Raw genomic sequence first — 17,949 nt, 5'->3', positions numbered from 1 at the left:
CTTCAACAAAATTACCTACAGAATCCATGGAAAAGTATTAAACTGTCTTTTGAAGCTTATCCACATACCATATTATGGAAAATACGTTACAGTATAACTTTCCATCTGAGACTTTATATACTGCCTATATTCACATTCTTGCCACTTTATTACTTGTGCCTAATCTAAAATACAATAATTTTTATTGCTATTTCTCTAAGAAACAGACCCTTAGTTCTTAACTTGTAAACTCCATATGCCCTAAACTCTTGCAATGAGTTTACAGAAGTTCATATTTATTTAATATTAATTCCTCATACGAAATCATTAATATAAGTTTTAAATTAACTTACCTTGAACAGATACTACCTAGTTTTATTTGTTTAAAATTCTTTAGTAAGAGGCAATGTTATTTATAACATAAATAACATTTGATATAATTGTCACAAGCAATTAATTATACTTCATATTCTGGTTAATGTTAACTTCATTACTAAAGGCCAAAAGATACCCAACAGTATTGGTCCTATCCAGGGTCAGAGATGATGTAAACGAATATGTAGATTGAAGGAAAGAAGTCAAACCAATTTAGGAAGGTCGCTGTACAGTCATTATCTTGTTTTCTTTAGATTCTACCACTAGATATGATGGAAGAGGTCAGGGGTTCATAAATCCCAAGATGGCTCACCAAGAGGGCATTTGGGTCCCTGATTAAATAGAACAAAGTTCATACCAGAAAATCCTAAGACAACGAAGTGGGGAGGGCTAAGACAGACTATGGTTGGAAATTAGTACAAGAAAAATATGCTGTTTAAGGAAAGACAAGCTGGGAACCACATACAAATGGGAAGAATAAGGATCAGATTACTGAGGAAGTTGGGCCACATACTGAGACTGCTAAAAGTGTCATGTACAAGAGCCAAGTTCTGCTGAGATGCAGTTATGTTAACAAAGATGAAAATCTTAGCCACACTTTCAGCAAGGCAGTCGGACTTTATAATCAACACTGTGCAGAACACTGCTATGAAGTGCGTTTAAAAGACTCCATACACCTACTGAACAGGATGCTAATTCAGAATAGTGTTGGAAACAATTCAACATGAATTCATTCAACAAATATTTAAAATGTATTAGATATTAGACTAGAAGTTAAACCACTAGCTCAGATTAAAGTTGAATGAATTGTGCCTTTATGAAGTTTATAACTTAATAAAAGATAAATACAAACCAGTATTTTAAAATCACAATTGTATATATCATAACTAGGTATGTTTCCTTCCAGAGGAAAATAATAAGAGCACTAACACAAATTCAGGGAAGGGAGGTGAGCATGGAAGATTTTCAGGAGGAGAGAATATTTCATGGGAGACATGAAACTTCAGTATGATTACTCAGATGAAGACACAGAAGCAGGAGAATATTCCAGGCAGATGGAGTATCATTAAGCATGTGGTGGGAGAGATTCGGTCCACCCCCTTCTTCACAGTTTTAAAAGTTAAGCAAATACTAACATAGTTTCTAACACCTCAAGGGCATATCCCTAGGATAATGCTAGTCTGCCTGAGAAAAATCGAGATTGCCAAAAGAATTTACTCTTTGTTCTAGCCAAAAGTCTGAAGATAAACCTCTGGTCACTACTTCTTAGAGACTTTAATAAAAAGGGTTCACAAATTTGAATCCTTTCTTTTACCCTCTGAGATGTATGTATATCCCCTCTGTTTCAAGAGTGCATTTCTCAAGGACCCAAAAGTCATTCCTTTACAATGTAATCATTCCCACAGATAGGGTCTCTTCCAGTCCCTGTGGAAGTACAGAATCCTAACTGACAATTGCCAACTAACAGACACAGCTAACCTAATCCGCATTTATACAGACCAACCCTTCTAAATTCCTGTTTTGCCTCCCTCTCTGCTCTTTCATTTTCTGTTAAAAATGTCTAATCATCTCTGCACAAATTTGAGTTCAGTTCAGTTCACACTGAGCTTTCTTCCCTATCGCAATAGTCCATTAGTCATTAAATCTGTCCTTACCACTTTATGTCTCCAAAAAGAAAAATAAATACTCTTTAGAAGTTTACTTTATTTTAAATGGAAATTAACCTTACCTTGCTGTATAATGTTGTTTTCCTCAAAGAAATGTGTTTTTTCTCCAATTCATCACAGGGGTGAAAAACCTTAATAAATATTTTATAAAGCATATCTATGGTATCTCAATATCTCACTTCCATTAATGTTGCTATTCATGCCTCTGATCTTTCTTGCCACATTTTCAAATGTATGATTTCATTCAGATTTACTACATTTCCTTGACGTAAGTAGCATTATTCTTTTGATGAATATTGCAACTAATTAGTGGATTATCAGTATTTTAAAATTGTACCTCAAAGCACCATTTATGTTGTTTACTCCATCCATTCCCAGCCCAGTACTCTTCAGAATCATCCAGAGAGTCTTTAAAACATATCTGTGCCAGGAATTTGCCCCAGATCAAGTAAATCAGAGTCTTTGTGGTGGGGTCTGAAGTTGGATGGTTTATTCTTCCCTTTTCTCTAAACAGATGAATTTTAAAAGCACTGGTTTATATTACTATTCCACACTGGCTTTCAGTACATGAAGGTATGGTTATGATGAAAATATTCTGGGGGTGGGATTAGGAAGGAGATGGGTGTACATAATCAAAAGCACCAGCATTCATGTAAATTATACATGGGTTGTATTTCTGCTACTGTTGGGGCTGTAAAACAATTTTCATTCACCATGTGACTTATATATTCAAAGTGAATTTAAACTTGCTTTTTAAACAAACACTATAAAGAAATCTAGATTTTGGGAGGGGAGCGATAGCACAATAATATTTATCATTTCCATGTTAACAATTACTACTTATTATAAAATTGGCCATGTTTATGAAGATTGGACTTGGGCTAACAAAATGTTTCCCAGTTATTACACTAAGTGGCAAATGGCCCAAACAATTACAGTAAATGCAAACACTCTGAAGTGTATTGCCATGTACACAAACAGGTTAGATCTCATAAAAGAAACAGTCTTGGGGTGAAAATAAGATGATAGTTGCTAAAAAAGGCAGAACAAGAAACATAATGGTTTAAATTCAAGTTCACAGATACACTGAGAGTTTGATATGCTTGGATTTTATCATGTGCAAGATAATATTTCACATAAAAATACCATAACCACATATACCCTGGTCTTTTCATGACATGGCACATAAGTGAAACCACTTGCAAGATTACATTTGCTGTCTTTCAGAATCATTTCAATGGTTAGCTTGATTTTTATGTACATAGTGCCAATTTAATGGAAAATATTTTCTTCTCACAAGTACCAATTTATGTAAACTTATCCAATCTGTCCACTACTCACAGTCTATATTCAATAAAATGAGGACATTTTGAAAACAAAACAATAATAACTACAATGATATAGGGCTTTTTAAAGATAACTCAAGCGTGGAATTTCTTCTGTGAGTAGATTAACTTAACAATTCCATCTTCACTCAACTAGTAAACAGATTCTTCATTGAAAAAGATGGACCTACCTGACAGGTTTTGAGGATCAGGACTCTCAGAAGGTCACAGGAAAGAAGAAAAGGAGCTCAAAAGAGTTTAGTGTCAAAGACAAACCACCCACAATTGTGTGTGTTCATTCGTGCCTTTCCTGTACTGTCTTTACCTTCAGAGATCTTTGTGGAGTTCACAGGAAACCCAGAGAAAATTTGAAGGGAAAGGGCCATCACTTAAACATGGTTTCACCAAACATGGACACCTTCCCCATTCTAAAATACAATCCCCAGCTCTACAAACTGATCCCAGTGTGTGATCCACTGATGAGTAAACAGAACAGATCGTTATCTAACATTTATGCATTGTATAATTCCCATACAGCAGCCAGCAACAGACTTTAAAAATAAAAGCTATATCCCATCACTGATAAGCTTAAAATTCTTCAGTGACCCTCTATTTACATTCAGAGTAATAGTTAAAAGACTTATGGTAAGCCACAATGCGTTCTACCATTGGTTCCATACAGTCTCCTTGACTTCATCTCCTATTCTGCTCACCTTCATTCACTCTGCTTCAGTTACACTGGCCCCCTGGCTACTTTTTAAACACTCTTGTTCACTTTCTTATCAGAGAATTTGCACCAACTGGTCATTTAAGCATGGCACTCTCTTCTTCCATATATCTTCATGGCTGACTCTTTTCAAGTGTCTGATCAACCTTCACTTTTTCAATGACAGTTAAAGAAGAAGACATTCCAATTCTACTTATTCTTCTCTGCATTTTATTTCCTCAAATGCAATTATCTTCTTCTAACATAACTTCTTATCTGATCTATTATCTATTATTAGTTTTCTGGCTGGGGGAATAGCTTAGCTGGTAGAGTGCTTGCCTCAAAAGCATAAGACTCTGAGTTCGATCTCCAGTACCGCAAAAAAATAAATAAATAAATAAATAAATCCATTATTAGTTTTCCTTTCATTAGAATATAAGCTACATGAGGACAGAGGATGTCATTTATTTTTTCATGGCTACATCTACAAAGCTTAGGATCATACCTGAAACATAATATGCATTTGATACATATTTGTTGAATGAATGAATTTTTTCACTATCACTTTGCAAGCTGAAAAGCATAGTGTTCTGTTGATATTTTGATAGTTCTTTTCTTTCATGTTAATCATGATCCATCACTTCTCAACCTTGAGGTCACTGTTATTAAAGAAGAAACCATATTTGAGTAATTTCCATGTATCCATCCAAGAGGATAAAGACTGAACTTCTTGGACTAATTTTTTTATATTAAGGTCAAATATTAACTTTAGATTTAAAAAATACTTGGATAAAAACCCTATAATATGTATAATCAGAAAAATAAGATTATACTCCATTTATGCATGATTTATCAAAATGCATAAATCCACTCTACTGTCATGTATAACTAATTAGAACAAATATAAAATTTTAAAAAGAAAAGAAAAAGAGAAAAAAATCAAAACCTAAAAAAAGTTAATTATAGCAGGAAATAGCCTATTGTGGCAAGATGAAATATCTAAAACTCAGGTAGGTATGGTGGTACATACCTGTAATCTCAGCAGCTCCAGAGGCTGAGGAAGGAGGATCACAAATCTGCAAGTTCAAGGCTAGTCTTGGCAATTTAGGGAGACATTTAATAATTTACCAAGACCCAATCAACAGCTAATTCTTCTTAGAAAATCTTTACTCTAATCTCACAAATAATATTTTCAGTGGAAACCTACTCAGATTTGTATATTAAAAGTTTATGGGAAAACTATGAAATGTCCATGATTTAATTTTTAGCTAATTTCATCAAAACATTTATTCTGAAAAGGTAAAAAAAATATTTACCAAGGACATGCATCCCCTACCTCAATAATACATTTATACTTTGGATAGAGACTTCAGGTTTTATACACAATTATTTAAGGTATTGGGGATTATAGTAAAATTCTTAATGAACTCTGAGAAGTTAACGGCAGTGACATAAGAGTTAACCGATACATCATTAAAGATGAAGCATTTTATTATTTTGGCCATAAATTCTTATGATTATTCAGACTTTATGCTAATGTCCTAAAATATACGTTTAATTCTTATTATTATCATAAAAGCAAAACACAATTTTAAAAGTTTTTAAAGCATTATAATATGTCTTATGATTGTAATACTAATTGTATTTACCTTGAGTTTATTTAGATATATGTATGTGAGTGTAATCCTGGGGATTGAACCCAGGAGCACTCTATTACTGAACTAAACTTCGAATCAAATTCTTTTTTTTTTTTTTTTTATTTATTTATTTTTTTTTTTTAATTTTGGGACAGAGTATTGCTATGTTGCTGAGGCTGAACTCGAATTCGTGATTCTCCTGCCTCAGCTGTCCATGTAGTTGGGATTACAGGTATGTGCCACCATGTCCAGGGAGTTCATTAATATGTTTACAAAATATTTGAGACATGCTTTTACATTCAGCAAAATCAGCAATCATTTACAAACTAGAAAGTAACCATTGTTTAAAGTTTTTAAAAGTAAAAACTTCGACCTATAAGAACTAATACAACTGAATCCCTCTACTATAATAGTTTTAAAACATTCATATCCACAAATGTGGGAATTATTCATATTCTTCTTGAACTTTTCTATAAATCTAAAATTATTCAAAATAAAAATTAAATAGTATTCAACAGAGTGTGGCAGACACAAAGCACTACCTCATTGTAGGACTTATGTTTAAAAAGTTATACACATTACATTTCTGACCTCATGAACCTGGCATCCAGCTGGAAAGAAGAGGACAAATACAAGTTTGACTTTTTTTTTTTTTTTTTAAAGTACAGAAAAGAACAATATTTGACTAAGTACTAGGTGAATAATGGAGGTGTTAAATTCCAGTCTTAAGGAAGGGAAGACTCTGAATGAATTGGAGACATCAGGAAAGCTCCAGCAGGAAAAATTAAAAATTGAGCGGGTCCTTGATGGAAAGTAGGAATGGGATAGTCAGAGACAAGAAAGTTTCCAAGTAGGCTAGTGGCATAGATTGAAGCAGGAAAAACAAGCGGAAGAGCTAGAGTCTGCATTTTGGAAGCTTTAAAAATATGACTTTGGCTTTCTCCATGTTTACATATAATTTTTATAATTAAACCAAGCAAGTCCAAATGTTTCTTCTCTATACCCTGCCTATATTATAGCTTGCAAAATATAACCTCACAATTGTATTTTTTCTCATGGTTTAAGTGTAGTAATACATGACCTTATTTGAAAATAGTAAGTATTTATTGCAGTGCTTCAAAGTAAAATAATTTTTGAATTTTTAACAAAAATTTTTGGCTTTGTAAAACTACATATTAAAATACAAAACTTAAAAATAAAATGTGAAAGTCTGAAAAAAAAAAAAAAAAAAAACTTGTCCTGTATAGGAACTGCCTAGAAAAGCCATCATTGTAAACATTCTGACTAAACTTATGCAGAGGGCATACATCGAAGGCCCTCTTTCTTTCAGACACACAGTTATAGTATTAAACAGTAAGTCTCTTGCTAAATATTATTTTCTTTATCGATAAATAAATTGCATCAGATATAATAATAGCAAACAGCAACCTATTCATCTAAGGACAGCTTTTTTATTTTGTACTCTATAAGCTGCTACTCTAGAGGAAAATCCTGCCAGAAATACTGGAAATTTCAAAGAAGCATAACAAAGCGATGCAAGCCCCATAATGTGGATAGATCAACAATAGGACCTGGGCTCCTGTTGAACTAAATAAATTTTATAGGATTTGTAAACAAATATCTTGAATGCTTGCATAACTGCCACTGTCAACAAACACGACTTGATTTACCAAAGATAGCTTTGAATGAGATGTTACTGATATAGAAAATGTTGCACCATTTGAAGAATGTTGTTTTATATGCATTATACTCACTTGTGCTACATACACACAAAATTTAAATGAAAAGCTTACATGTACATGTGTGTATGAGTGCATTTTCCACAGAAAAAACAGTGCACCATGGTTGAACTGAAAGCAGATGCAAAATGACACTGTTCTCTAGGTGTAATTTCCTAAATAAATTACTAACTAGATTGGCAGCTCTAGTCCTTTACATATATTCACTGATTAGAAGAAAGCACTATTACTTAAAATTGTACACACACACACAGACATATCAAACACACAGACACATACAATCAGGAAATTTAACATATATTCAAATGATTTGTGCTTGTAAATAAAATATTAATTTTTTCTATGAAAGAATAGACTTAAGCTAATTTAAACTTCACTTGGTCTGTATTACATTTGGTTTTTCAAATTTATTCAAATTCTTTTAAAATATCTTACTTATTCTGTTCTTGAACGCAAATTTATTTAAAAACTAGGTGTCTAGAAAACAGCATAACTACAATTCTAAAATATACTCTATTTGTCCAAGAGTTTTTCAGGAATTCTAATACAACTGTATTTTTAGGTAGGACTGAAGAATAAACAATAATATTCTGAAGTATTTTTAACTTTCTAATTTTATAAAATAGTCTCTTTCCATTCTCTGGCTTCCAAAGAAATAGCATAATAATAATAACTTCAATACTCAGAACTCAAAGCCAAGTGCTGGATTAGAAAAGCTCCTTAGCCAGTCAGCTGTTAACCCATTGGCTGCCCTTGACCCAGCAGGCCCAACAATGTAAGGCCCCTGAAATAGTGATCTCATTCACCCCTAGAAGAATTCAACTAGCAGTGGGTTTTTACTTTTCTGACTTTTGCATTAAAATGTTCCAAACTAGTTTACTAGTTTATTAGCTTAAACCTCCAGAGAAATACTAAAGTTATTGAGGTTATTTGACATGAAAAATAGAAATCAGTGAAATAAGTCATATAATCCTGCTTAATTTTGAAATATAAAGTACAGGGATACCAACATTTAATTCAACTGAAAATCAGAGTAGATGAATGACTGAAGACACAGTAATATGAAAGGCTGTATATTAAAGACATAGAACTTCCTTACAGAACACATTATTAAAGAACACAATTGTCCAGGAGATAGTTAAAAAGAGACACGCAGTCATTTGACTCTGGTGGTTTTCAGAATAATTCTGCCTCAAAGCAAAGGACAGAATTAGATCGTTTCTTCTATGATAGGATTCAAGGAAAATTGTTTAGAAATCAAGTGCCGTAGGCTGGAGATGTAGCTCAGTGGTAGAGAGCTTGCCTAGCATGCACAAAGCCCTGGGTTTGATCCTTTCATCCTAAGTATTTCCAAAAAAAAAAAAAGAAGAAAGAAAAAAAAAAGAAATTGAGTGCTATGTTAAGATCATAAATATTGATGATTATTTTATTTACGCTAAACACAATCATTTTATGCACCTCCTTAAGATTATAGGTGAGGGATGCAATCTTTTTTTGTGTTATATCTGAAAAAGATTTTTTCCTACTGTTATGCTTAAATAACTTACATCATATCAATATGTTATGAAATAACAAATATTAATCTACGAAAGGATTTGTTGGTAAAATGATTTTTTTCCAGCTTCATTCCCTACACAGTTTATGAAGCTGAAATTTACCTGAGCAAGAATTCTGTGGTTTGCAGTTGGGTTAAGACATCTACACTAATTTTAACAATGAAAATTAGCTTGAGGTTTTCCTTTTAGAATTAGAGTCAATAGGTTAGGGTTGTACCTTGGTTTAATTTTGTAAAACAAACCAGAATACCACTGGTGGTCAGGTTAGGTATCCTGATACTATCATGAGTTGGGAAATGTTTTCACATGGTTAGGGAAAGCACTGTCACTATCCAGCACGATTAAAAAGTATCTCTTGGGAAAAAAAAAAAAAAGTAACTCTTGGAGGAGGGGAAGTAGTTTGATCATTTACTACTTCAGACTTCAAAAGGGGTAAAATTCAAGTGCACAGTTGCCCACAGGACAGGTACTATCTTTCAATATTACAAGCTCATTTATAATTGTGACCTGAATACCACTAAAGGACAACACAGATCATTTTCAGAGTAACCAGGGGTGGAGGGAATATTAAAATTTCCTAAGACAGGTTTGTTTAATGTACAGCTGGTCTACATCATCAAACAATACAGTGGAACAGTCCAGTTTAGTAACTTATTTCTATTCTTCATAAACTCTTTTAAACAATGGAGGCGGGGCAGGGCATAAGATTAAGCCTTCAAAACCAGGTGTTGGTTATCTAATGGATAAAGGCACCACCATGCTGTTTAACCTCGTAAAGTTCAGAGCAAGAGAACAGAAATCTGAAAAGATTTGAGAGGTATGTCCTGAGGAGCTTTTCCTGTTCATATAGTGGCAGGGAGTTCAAAGAATGCTTTAAAATAGAGGAATGACCAAAATGTGATGATAGAGCATGCATTTTCTTAGAGGAAAAGAACTATATAAACTTTGACTTCATCTTCTAGTCATAGGTATAACATTATGATAGGGTGAATTGTATGTAGCCAACTGTTATTTGATTCAAAAGAATCATCTTTAAAAGAACCATCTTAAGAAAAACCATGTGGGAGTTTCTTCAAAAATAGATCTAGTCTCTAACATATGAACAGGTAATTTTCCAACGTTTTTGTAACCTAGAAATTGCTGAAATTTAAAAATCATTTGTCCCCACAGAAGCATAAATGTTAGTTTCCCTGGTTAGTGCCCAAGAGCTTATTGAACATGACTAATTTTGAAACTATTTATATTAGCCTGGGTCCTGGCAGCTAGAATGATAATGAGGGAAGAAAATATTTCTGCATTAATTCTGGACATAGGACCAGCTGCACAAGAGAGTTTATCACACTGTCACTGATACTAACATTTGGATAGATGCACATATATGGCTAATGCAGCCCTCATTGCAGCCCTGCCAAGTAGAAATTATCATCCCTGTTTTGAACCTTAGTTAAATGGATACAAAATTATAATTTTTCCAAGTTCAAATGGTTGACAATTAGAGTTAAAGCCCAAATCTGCCTTACTCTGAAGCCTCTGCTGTTTCCATTATGCTTCATTATTTTTGGAATCCGCAAGCACTGATACACAGGCATACTCCAGACCCCTAGAGCCCTTGGAGCCACAGTTAGGTATTCAAATCTGTCTTGTACCTTATGGTACCCTCTGCTCTGAAACTATTCATTCCATTATCCCAATGCACACCCAGAACTCTTCTGTGAAATCAGCTTCAAGGGGTGTAAGCTAGAGATAGACTCTGCCACTCTGGAGGTGTTTGCCCTTTGGGGAGGGGTGAGGTGTATGCACAGATCCATACACATAAACACACCCCACACACACATATGTAAATCCATGCAAGGTTACGAAGTGAGGAATCAGAGTATAGATTATCTCTTAAATCTGACAGAACACTGGACAATCGGGCCCACCAGGAGTCTACCTTGAGGTCACTTCCCATACTTTATTCCTGTTGTGGTTTGGGGTAAGAACTTGGAACGGGTACAGGAGTCACAGCTAACGGAATGAGAGGAAAGGGGAAAACTACACTGGCTTACTTCACAATGGTGCCATCATTTTTTTGCCTAGAGCATTTTTGGCTCAGAGTACTCGGGCCCTGTTCCACTTTTGCAGGCTGCAGATGGGCTTCTGGTGAGTAAGTTAGGCTTACAGGAAGGAGCATCCACTCCAAGTGTGGCATCCACAGTGGTTCCTTTCATGGAGAGGTTGAGAAAATCCCTGAATGCTGAGAATCCCTCATTCCTCTTCTCTCAGAAAAGTTTCATACTAATCTCACGGTAGTCTAGGCTTATGGGGGTACAGATTTCCACAAAACCAGGAAGCCGCGAAGCCCTGGTGGATCTCCAAGGAAATTCTAGGCTAGTTGGCTTCTTGCTGTCAACCAGCTGGCAGCTTCCAACACCCTCTTGATGGGCCTGTGCAGCTGTGTTTTTATGTTTCCATAAGCCCTTGCCAAAGGTCCCTCCCCTTAAACAGACCCAGCTTCCACAATTAGCCGGGACTCAAAACGAGTTAGTTATGGAATACATTAGGTCCCAGAGGCCTCGTGGAGATATTTACACCTCTTTGGACTATTTCCAGGACCCCAGATTATGCTGTACTGGTAAATGAAGGAAGTCTCACAATCCAATGGCTCTAACTGGAACTTGCAACATGGTCATATCTTGTGCCCCATTTTCCAGTGCTTTTCTTGGCCTTATTTTAACAATTTTATCATCCTGGAAGATAAACTCTCCACATTCTTAAACTACCCTTTAGAAAGGATTTCTGTCTTTCCCTCTCCTGACTATGCCTGGTTCTACTCCTCAAGTATAAAAAAAGAAATACTGAGAACTAATCAATTTTTTCCTTGGCATTAAAGTCATCTAGGGTTATATTTGCATTAACCTGGCCAAGTTATAAAAACCATCCAACACCTATATCATGCTGTTTCTTTACTTAAAATAATAAATTGGTTTCACTTAATAAAATACAAAACCAGATGAAGTCAACCTGTGTACCCAACAGTTGAGAACATACATTAAGCTAGTGGAGGGGAAAAAAGCAAGGTGCTAAGGAGGCCACTCCCCTAGCCAGCACCCAAGGTCAGTTATAGATCACACATTCTAGAAAAGCTAAAATATAAGTAGTTCTTATATTTTGAGATCTGTGGCTTCCATTGTATACCCAGAAAACCTGAGCTTGGGTTTGGTATTTTTCTCTCTCAATCTCCTCTCTGCCTGTGAGACCCTCTGTCTTGGGGACTCTCCTTATCCTCACAGTCCCCTGTCTCCAGGCACACTTCTCAATTGGACACTGCTGCCTAAACACAGGACCTGGTGCACAGGTCCTTGAGAAACATGTGTTGAATTTGTTTTGGAACTTGAACAAGGAAACCTACAGTGTCTGGAGAAATAGTGCAAGTCCAAGGATCAGGAAATTAGTTAGCTGAACAAGATTTGGTAATGATAATGACCGTTGCAACAGTTAGCTTTTGACGATAATATGCACCAACACTCTATTAGAAACTTTAAATATATAATCTCATTTTACCTTAGTTTAATCAACACAACACAGACTTTAGATCCCCCTATTTGACCAGTGAATTAACTGAGGCTTTAAGAAATAAATAGGTCCATAGCCACATAGTTATTAAGCATATGTTTTGCTGGTATTAATATGCATGTCCTTTCCATGCCAAAATTAATGCCTTTTTTACCTAGTTAAAATTAGGTAAGACTAGGCAAAATTAATGCCTAGTCTATTGCTTAATTTTTCATGTATAAACATTTAATGGTAACTAAGTTGTCTTCTAGTTTTGAGATGCTCTTAATATAAGGTCACACATATCTCATGAAAATTCACAGTTCAGTTTTGCTTGTTGATTCCAAATCTGCAAGAGTGTTTGGGGTGTAGCTCAGTGACACATGCACAAGACCTTGGGTTCAATTTTCAGAAACATGTAAAGAAATTGGAGAGGGACTTAGAGGCAGCTTAAGCCTTAACAGAGTTTTTCAAATATTCCTAAAGCTTGAGTTAGCATTGCCTTTTTACAGCAGCTAATATTCATTGATAACTTCCTATGTTTGAGACACTATGTCAAAAGTTTAGATGTATTACCTCATGGAAATCACAAACAACCCCTATGGGACACAGTCACTTTTATTCCCAAGTAACAGACGAGGAAACCCAGATTAACTTGCCCAAGTTAACATATAGTAAAGTTGGGAATCAAACACAGAAATATTTATGAAGTCTATAATTTTTCATTTTGAGGGTACTCCATTTCTGCATGCTATTTTTTGCTTATTTATCTATATACATTTAATGCAACTTATATCAATGTCTTTCTTGTCAGATATTTTTAAATAAGCCCATGGAATGTAGATCCACTTAGTAACAGTTTGTTTGCTAGCACATAGCCCAGCCCTGCATAAGTGGTGATATTTAACAAGCATCTCATGATGCATGCCTGTCAGTGGCAATTAAATACCTCTGGGTCATTCTCAGTCACATGCCTCTCAGTTACAGACTCTGCTTTCCTCTCCCTCTACGTATTTCTTTCTGTCCAAAGTGGATAAATTAATAAGCATCAAAAGAAAACAGAAGGTCCACACCAATGTGAAGATTTGCCAAATCTGACCTGAGAAAAATCTCCATAGAGAACACACAATGCATGGGTGGATGATTGACATAATAGAAATCCTACCTCACAGTGTTTCCATAGTTCATCCCATACTTATTACAAGGGATTATTGACACTTTCAGAAGATACAATCTCAGGGATCCTGATAGCAAATTAACTTTGGTATTAAGAGTAATTGAAGTTAGAGGTTGCTCTGTGCACTAGGACAGACAATTTTCATTTTAACTCCGACTTATGTTGCACAATATTATTAATCTACTTGCATGTATGAAGCAAAATTTCACATACATTTCTCTTCTCTTTTTATATTTTGAAAGAAATATCCTCCAATTACATAAGAAATGTTCAAATACTCAATAGGTGACACTTTTAGACACTGTAACTATGTGGAAGGAGGAAGATATTGTATGATCTATAATTTTTATCAAATGTGTCAGTTCACTTTAATTTTAACCAAGTACACATTTTGTAAAATAACACTAATAAGGTGTGCTCTTTTTCTCTATTCTCAAATTCTTCGCAATGAAATCCAACTGCTATATTCATTTAGAAATTTGATAATGCTCTCTTGTGTGAGTTTTAGGAATATTTGAAACCCCATTGCATATAAATTATATCATGGAAAAGCTGTATAAATATTCTATTATGGCACATGCTGTTCTAAGGATCTGTCAGGATTTCCTTTATACACTCCATTTTGAGTGGTATATAAATCAGATGTAAAAATTCACGTTGGACTGAAACTCAGCACAAAAAGCCTCCTCCAGAGGCAAATGCTTTTTTCAAAGTGTGGTTTGAATTATGTTGGTCATTTTTAAGTTATAGAAGTGCAGAAAATGTATTTGTGGTTTTGAAGGAGAGAGATTTTTTCCATTTTTATAACTCATTAGGAAATTTTACAGGCCTTTAGACCATTCTGTGGTTTGGTTCTTCTCAGGTTTTTCCCCAAAGCAATATTAAAACTTGAATGGTGTCCGCTATGAATCCATTGATGACTATTCTGAATAAAAATGTGTGTGTGGGTATAGATAGTACATATCTTCAACCAGGAGTAGTTCCAATAATGTCATGACTGAGGTAGAGGATAGGCCTCTCTGTGGCCCATTCTTTGCTCTTGGTATCCAGTCAAATTTAATCTATCAAAGCAATCCCCTATCTAAACCATATAGTTCAGTGTGGATTGTTTTTCATTATAAAGCTGCATCTTTAAATTGCAGGAAAATCCACTGAGTTAAATGCTGCTTCTTTTATGAACCCTTTGTCAATTAAGGCTGTACCTTTCTTAAATTCTGTCTGCTCTAACTTATACTGCAGCATGCTTCATAGATATTCACTGATGATTAGCTCATGCACAAAGTATTCAATATGTGCATGTTTAGGTATAGAGGTTAGTTTGCTAAATACCACTGAATTATTTTGTCTCTATAGCTAGAATGTTGCTGAGTAATTTTATAAACATTTAAATTATTATTTTCACATATATACAATTATGATTCTATTAGCTCTCTCAACAGCATCAGTTAAAATCTGAGAAAGTTGGATTCCGACTAAGAAAGTTGACATAATTCACAAAGTTGATTAAGCTACTCTTTTCAATGACTTTAAAAGAAGATGAAATTAAAAATATCTTAAATGTTGGAATTGCTTCAACCTACACTACATTTAGTTCATTAATGTATTAGAACAACACATTCAGTAGTTATTATTAAATGCCTTATATATTAAAACACAAAGAGGTTAAAGAGTCTTAATATCATAGCTTATAGGTTTTTTTTTTTTTTTTTTCCACTAAATTCTGCTTAGAGAACTAAAATCTGGGTGTTTTGATTCCTACTACCATTCCTTTTTATCATATTACACTATTTCTGATGCAGTTACTAAACTCTGTTTGGGGACAGGTAGGATAGATCACTCAGAGGATAATCAAATATTTGCCTGTGGCGAGAGGGGCAGCATGGACTTGTCCTTTGGGACACTGTGCAGAGCAGAAGGAGACTAACTCCTCCTGAATACTTTATCTACTAACCCAGTGTCATGGAACTTAGCTAACCCTGCACTATAGAGAGAGCTGAATGCCAGGGATTTTTTTTCCACATTAATAGGAGAGCAGGGTTACTAATGAGGGGTCACATCCCAAATCTCTAATCTATATAGCGGAATATCCTTATTTCTATTTGGGTCATATTTGATTCTGCTCCACTTACTTTTAGTAAATTATACTAATTTGTGTTGCACAATGTTACATTTGGTTATAATTACAAAATTTCATGTGTGACTTATATATCATTCACATACTTACATCATTCTGCTGGTTTATAATTTAAGTATTATCTCTTACGATTTAACTTAACATCTATCACTCCAGAATTCCTTATATGCCTTAATCAGTCATTAAAATATTTGTTTTTGCTTTTGGGGAAGGTCTACAAATTTCTGAGAACAATGTGCACACTGAATATATAGTTTTATGTTAATCAGAAATGTTTCAAAGTACTGCACAGACATTTAAAAAGTACTAAACATATACTTTAAATGTCAAAAAAGAGCTTATATATATATATATATATATATATATAAAGACTCTGTATTTCATGGTTTAAAACTAATTTATAACTCATTAAGCAAGTAATACACATATTACAGTTTCCCCAACCATCTATTATGTCATACCCCTATTTTTCTTCACAATTATAGAAGAAATAATATAGAACTATTTGACTAGCATTGACCTTGTTAAGCCTGACACCATTGTTTTTCACATAGCACACAGTATATCTATTTAAGAGTAACTATTTCCTACAGCATGTCATATAAAGGACAGAATTAAAATCTTTCAAGATGATGAATAACAAATAATGTAAAATATATCCTCACCTTGATTTTACCTTTAAGCAGCCTTTTATTTGTCTATTAGAAACTTCTTCCTGTGGCTTCACAGACTCTGGCTCTTGTTCTTTCTTTTGACAAACCAATGCATAATTTGTGCCATTATTATTTGACCAAAATGTACCAACAGAAGTTTCATAGCGTATACAAAACTCAACTTTACTGCCATCTTTTTGATAAGGAGGAACTAATGTAATCTTAAAGGAGAACTGATCAGTTTCACCATCACATGAATTAGGAACATATTCTGCTAAAATGTCATAATGTGTCTGCCAGTCATCTAAGGACATTCTCACATAAACTAACTTCTCAAAAGAAATATTCAGAACTCGAATAATGCCCTTCATACTTGTAGACCCAGGAGGATACTCAGTTGACTCCAATATTGCTTTCTGTACTTGAAGTTGTTGCATAAGATCTTCTTTTGATGAAGGCAAATCAAAGAGTGGAGACAGAACATATTCTTCAGTATAGAAAGTATCCTTCTTTAGGTCAAAATTGGTTGAAACACCCGGTAATTCCCAGCAATCAAATTCTTTAATGGACACAAGATTGAATCCAAAGTTGTCAGCAAATGAAACTCTTCTGGTACCTGAAGTTGGGGTGTCCAGGTACATGTCTTCAGAAGACTCAGAACCCCGTCTACTTGGTTGAGGAGAGAAGCCAGGTTTGAAGTTAGCTCCAACATCTTCATCTTCACAAACAGAATCAGATAAATTGGGAACTTCTAAAAAATTGTCTTTGCTAATCTGACTAGGTACTTCAGAAGGCTCCATTGGGCTCTCTGATATCAAATAAGAGAGAACTATACAACTAGTAGAGGCTGATATTTGAGATACTGAGGCTTAAAATAAGTGTAATGTTACAGTTGACATTGCAAAAAGGAGTCAGTTCTATAAATAGGCCCAATGGCTTGTAAACTATGCTAGCCTGCCTCCAAAGGCCTTTAATATGATAGCATTCATGCTACATTCGCCAGTGTCTCAGATTTAACTCTCAGTATTTAAAGTTGCATTTGTTTATGAACTGAATTCCAAAGAGGCATTTACAGGACATTTTTCACTGTTACAAATTCTGAAAATTTAGGATGAAAATATTTCAAACAGTTAATCTTAAAAATAAAAACTTGCAATATTTTTAAAGGAATAAAACTAGTAAAATAATACTGAAAATGCAGTTTAACTTAAATCAATACATGGAGTAGGGAAGGGCAGACAGGGTAGTATAAGAACCTTTATAGACTTGAAGAGATTTGAAGTCTGTTAATAATGATAGGTGATGGTTATCAGAGACTTATAATGTAAAATGTTTACTGGAAAAGGGTTAAACGGATGTGCTAAAAGTTCTGAGGAAGGAAACATTATTTGGATAGAGGGTATAACATTTGAAATAAACCAGAAAGAAAATGTGGAATTTAGACATGCAAGACTGAGGTAGATTTTT

At 34.4% G+C, this 17,949-nt stretch overlaps 1 protein-coding gene across 1 annotated transcript in view; it reads right to left on the bottom strand.

Moving 5' to 3' along the window:
* Positions 1-17,339, bottom strand: part of PPP1R3A (protein phosphatase 1 regulatory subunit 3A) — a 37,695-nt gene extending 20,356 nt beyond the window's left edge. Inside the window, 1 exon segment of the mRNA XM_079150539.1 lies at positions 16,495-17,339. Within this exon segment, the coding sequence (XP_079006665.1) occupies positions 16,495-17,282 (788 nt within the window). The 5' untranslated portion in view covers positions 17,283-17,339.
* Between the last annotated feature and the right edge of the window lie 610 nt (positions 17,340-17,949).

Source organism: Sciurus vulgaris, assembly GCF_902686455.1.
Source record: "Sciurus vulgaris genome assembly, chromosome: 8".
In the NCBI taxonomy this organism is placed as follows: Eukaryota; Metazoa; Chordata; class Mammalia; order Rodentia; family Sciuridae; genus Sciurus; species Sciurus vulgaris.
Note: the sequence above shows the minus strand (reverse complement) of the source record. Positions and strands in the feature narration are given on the sequence as shown.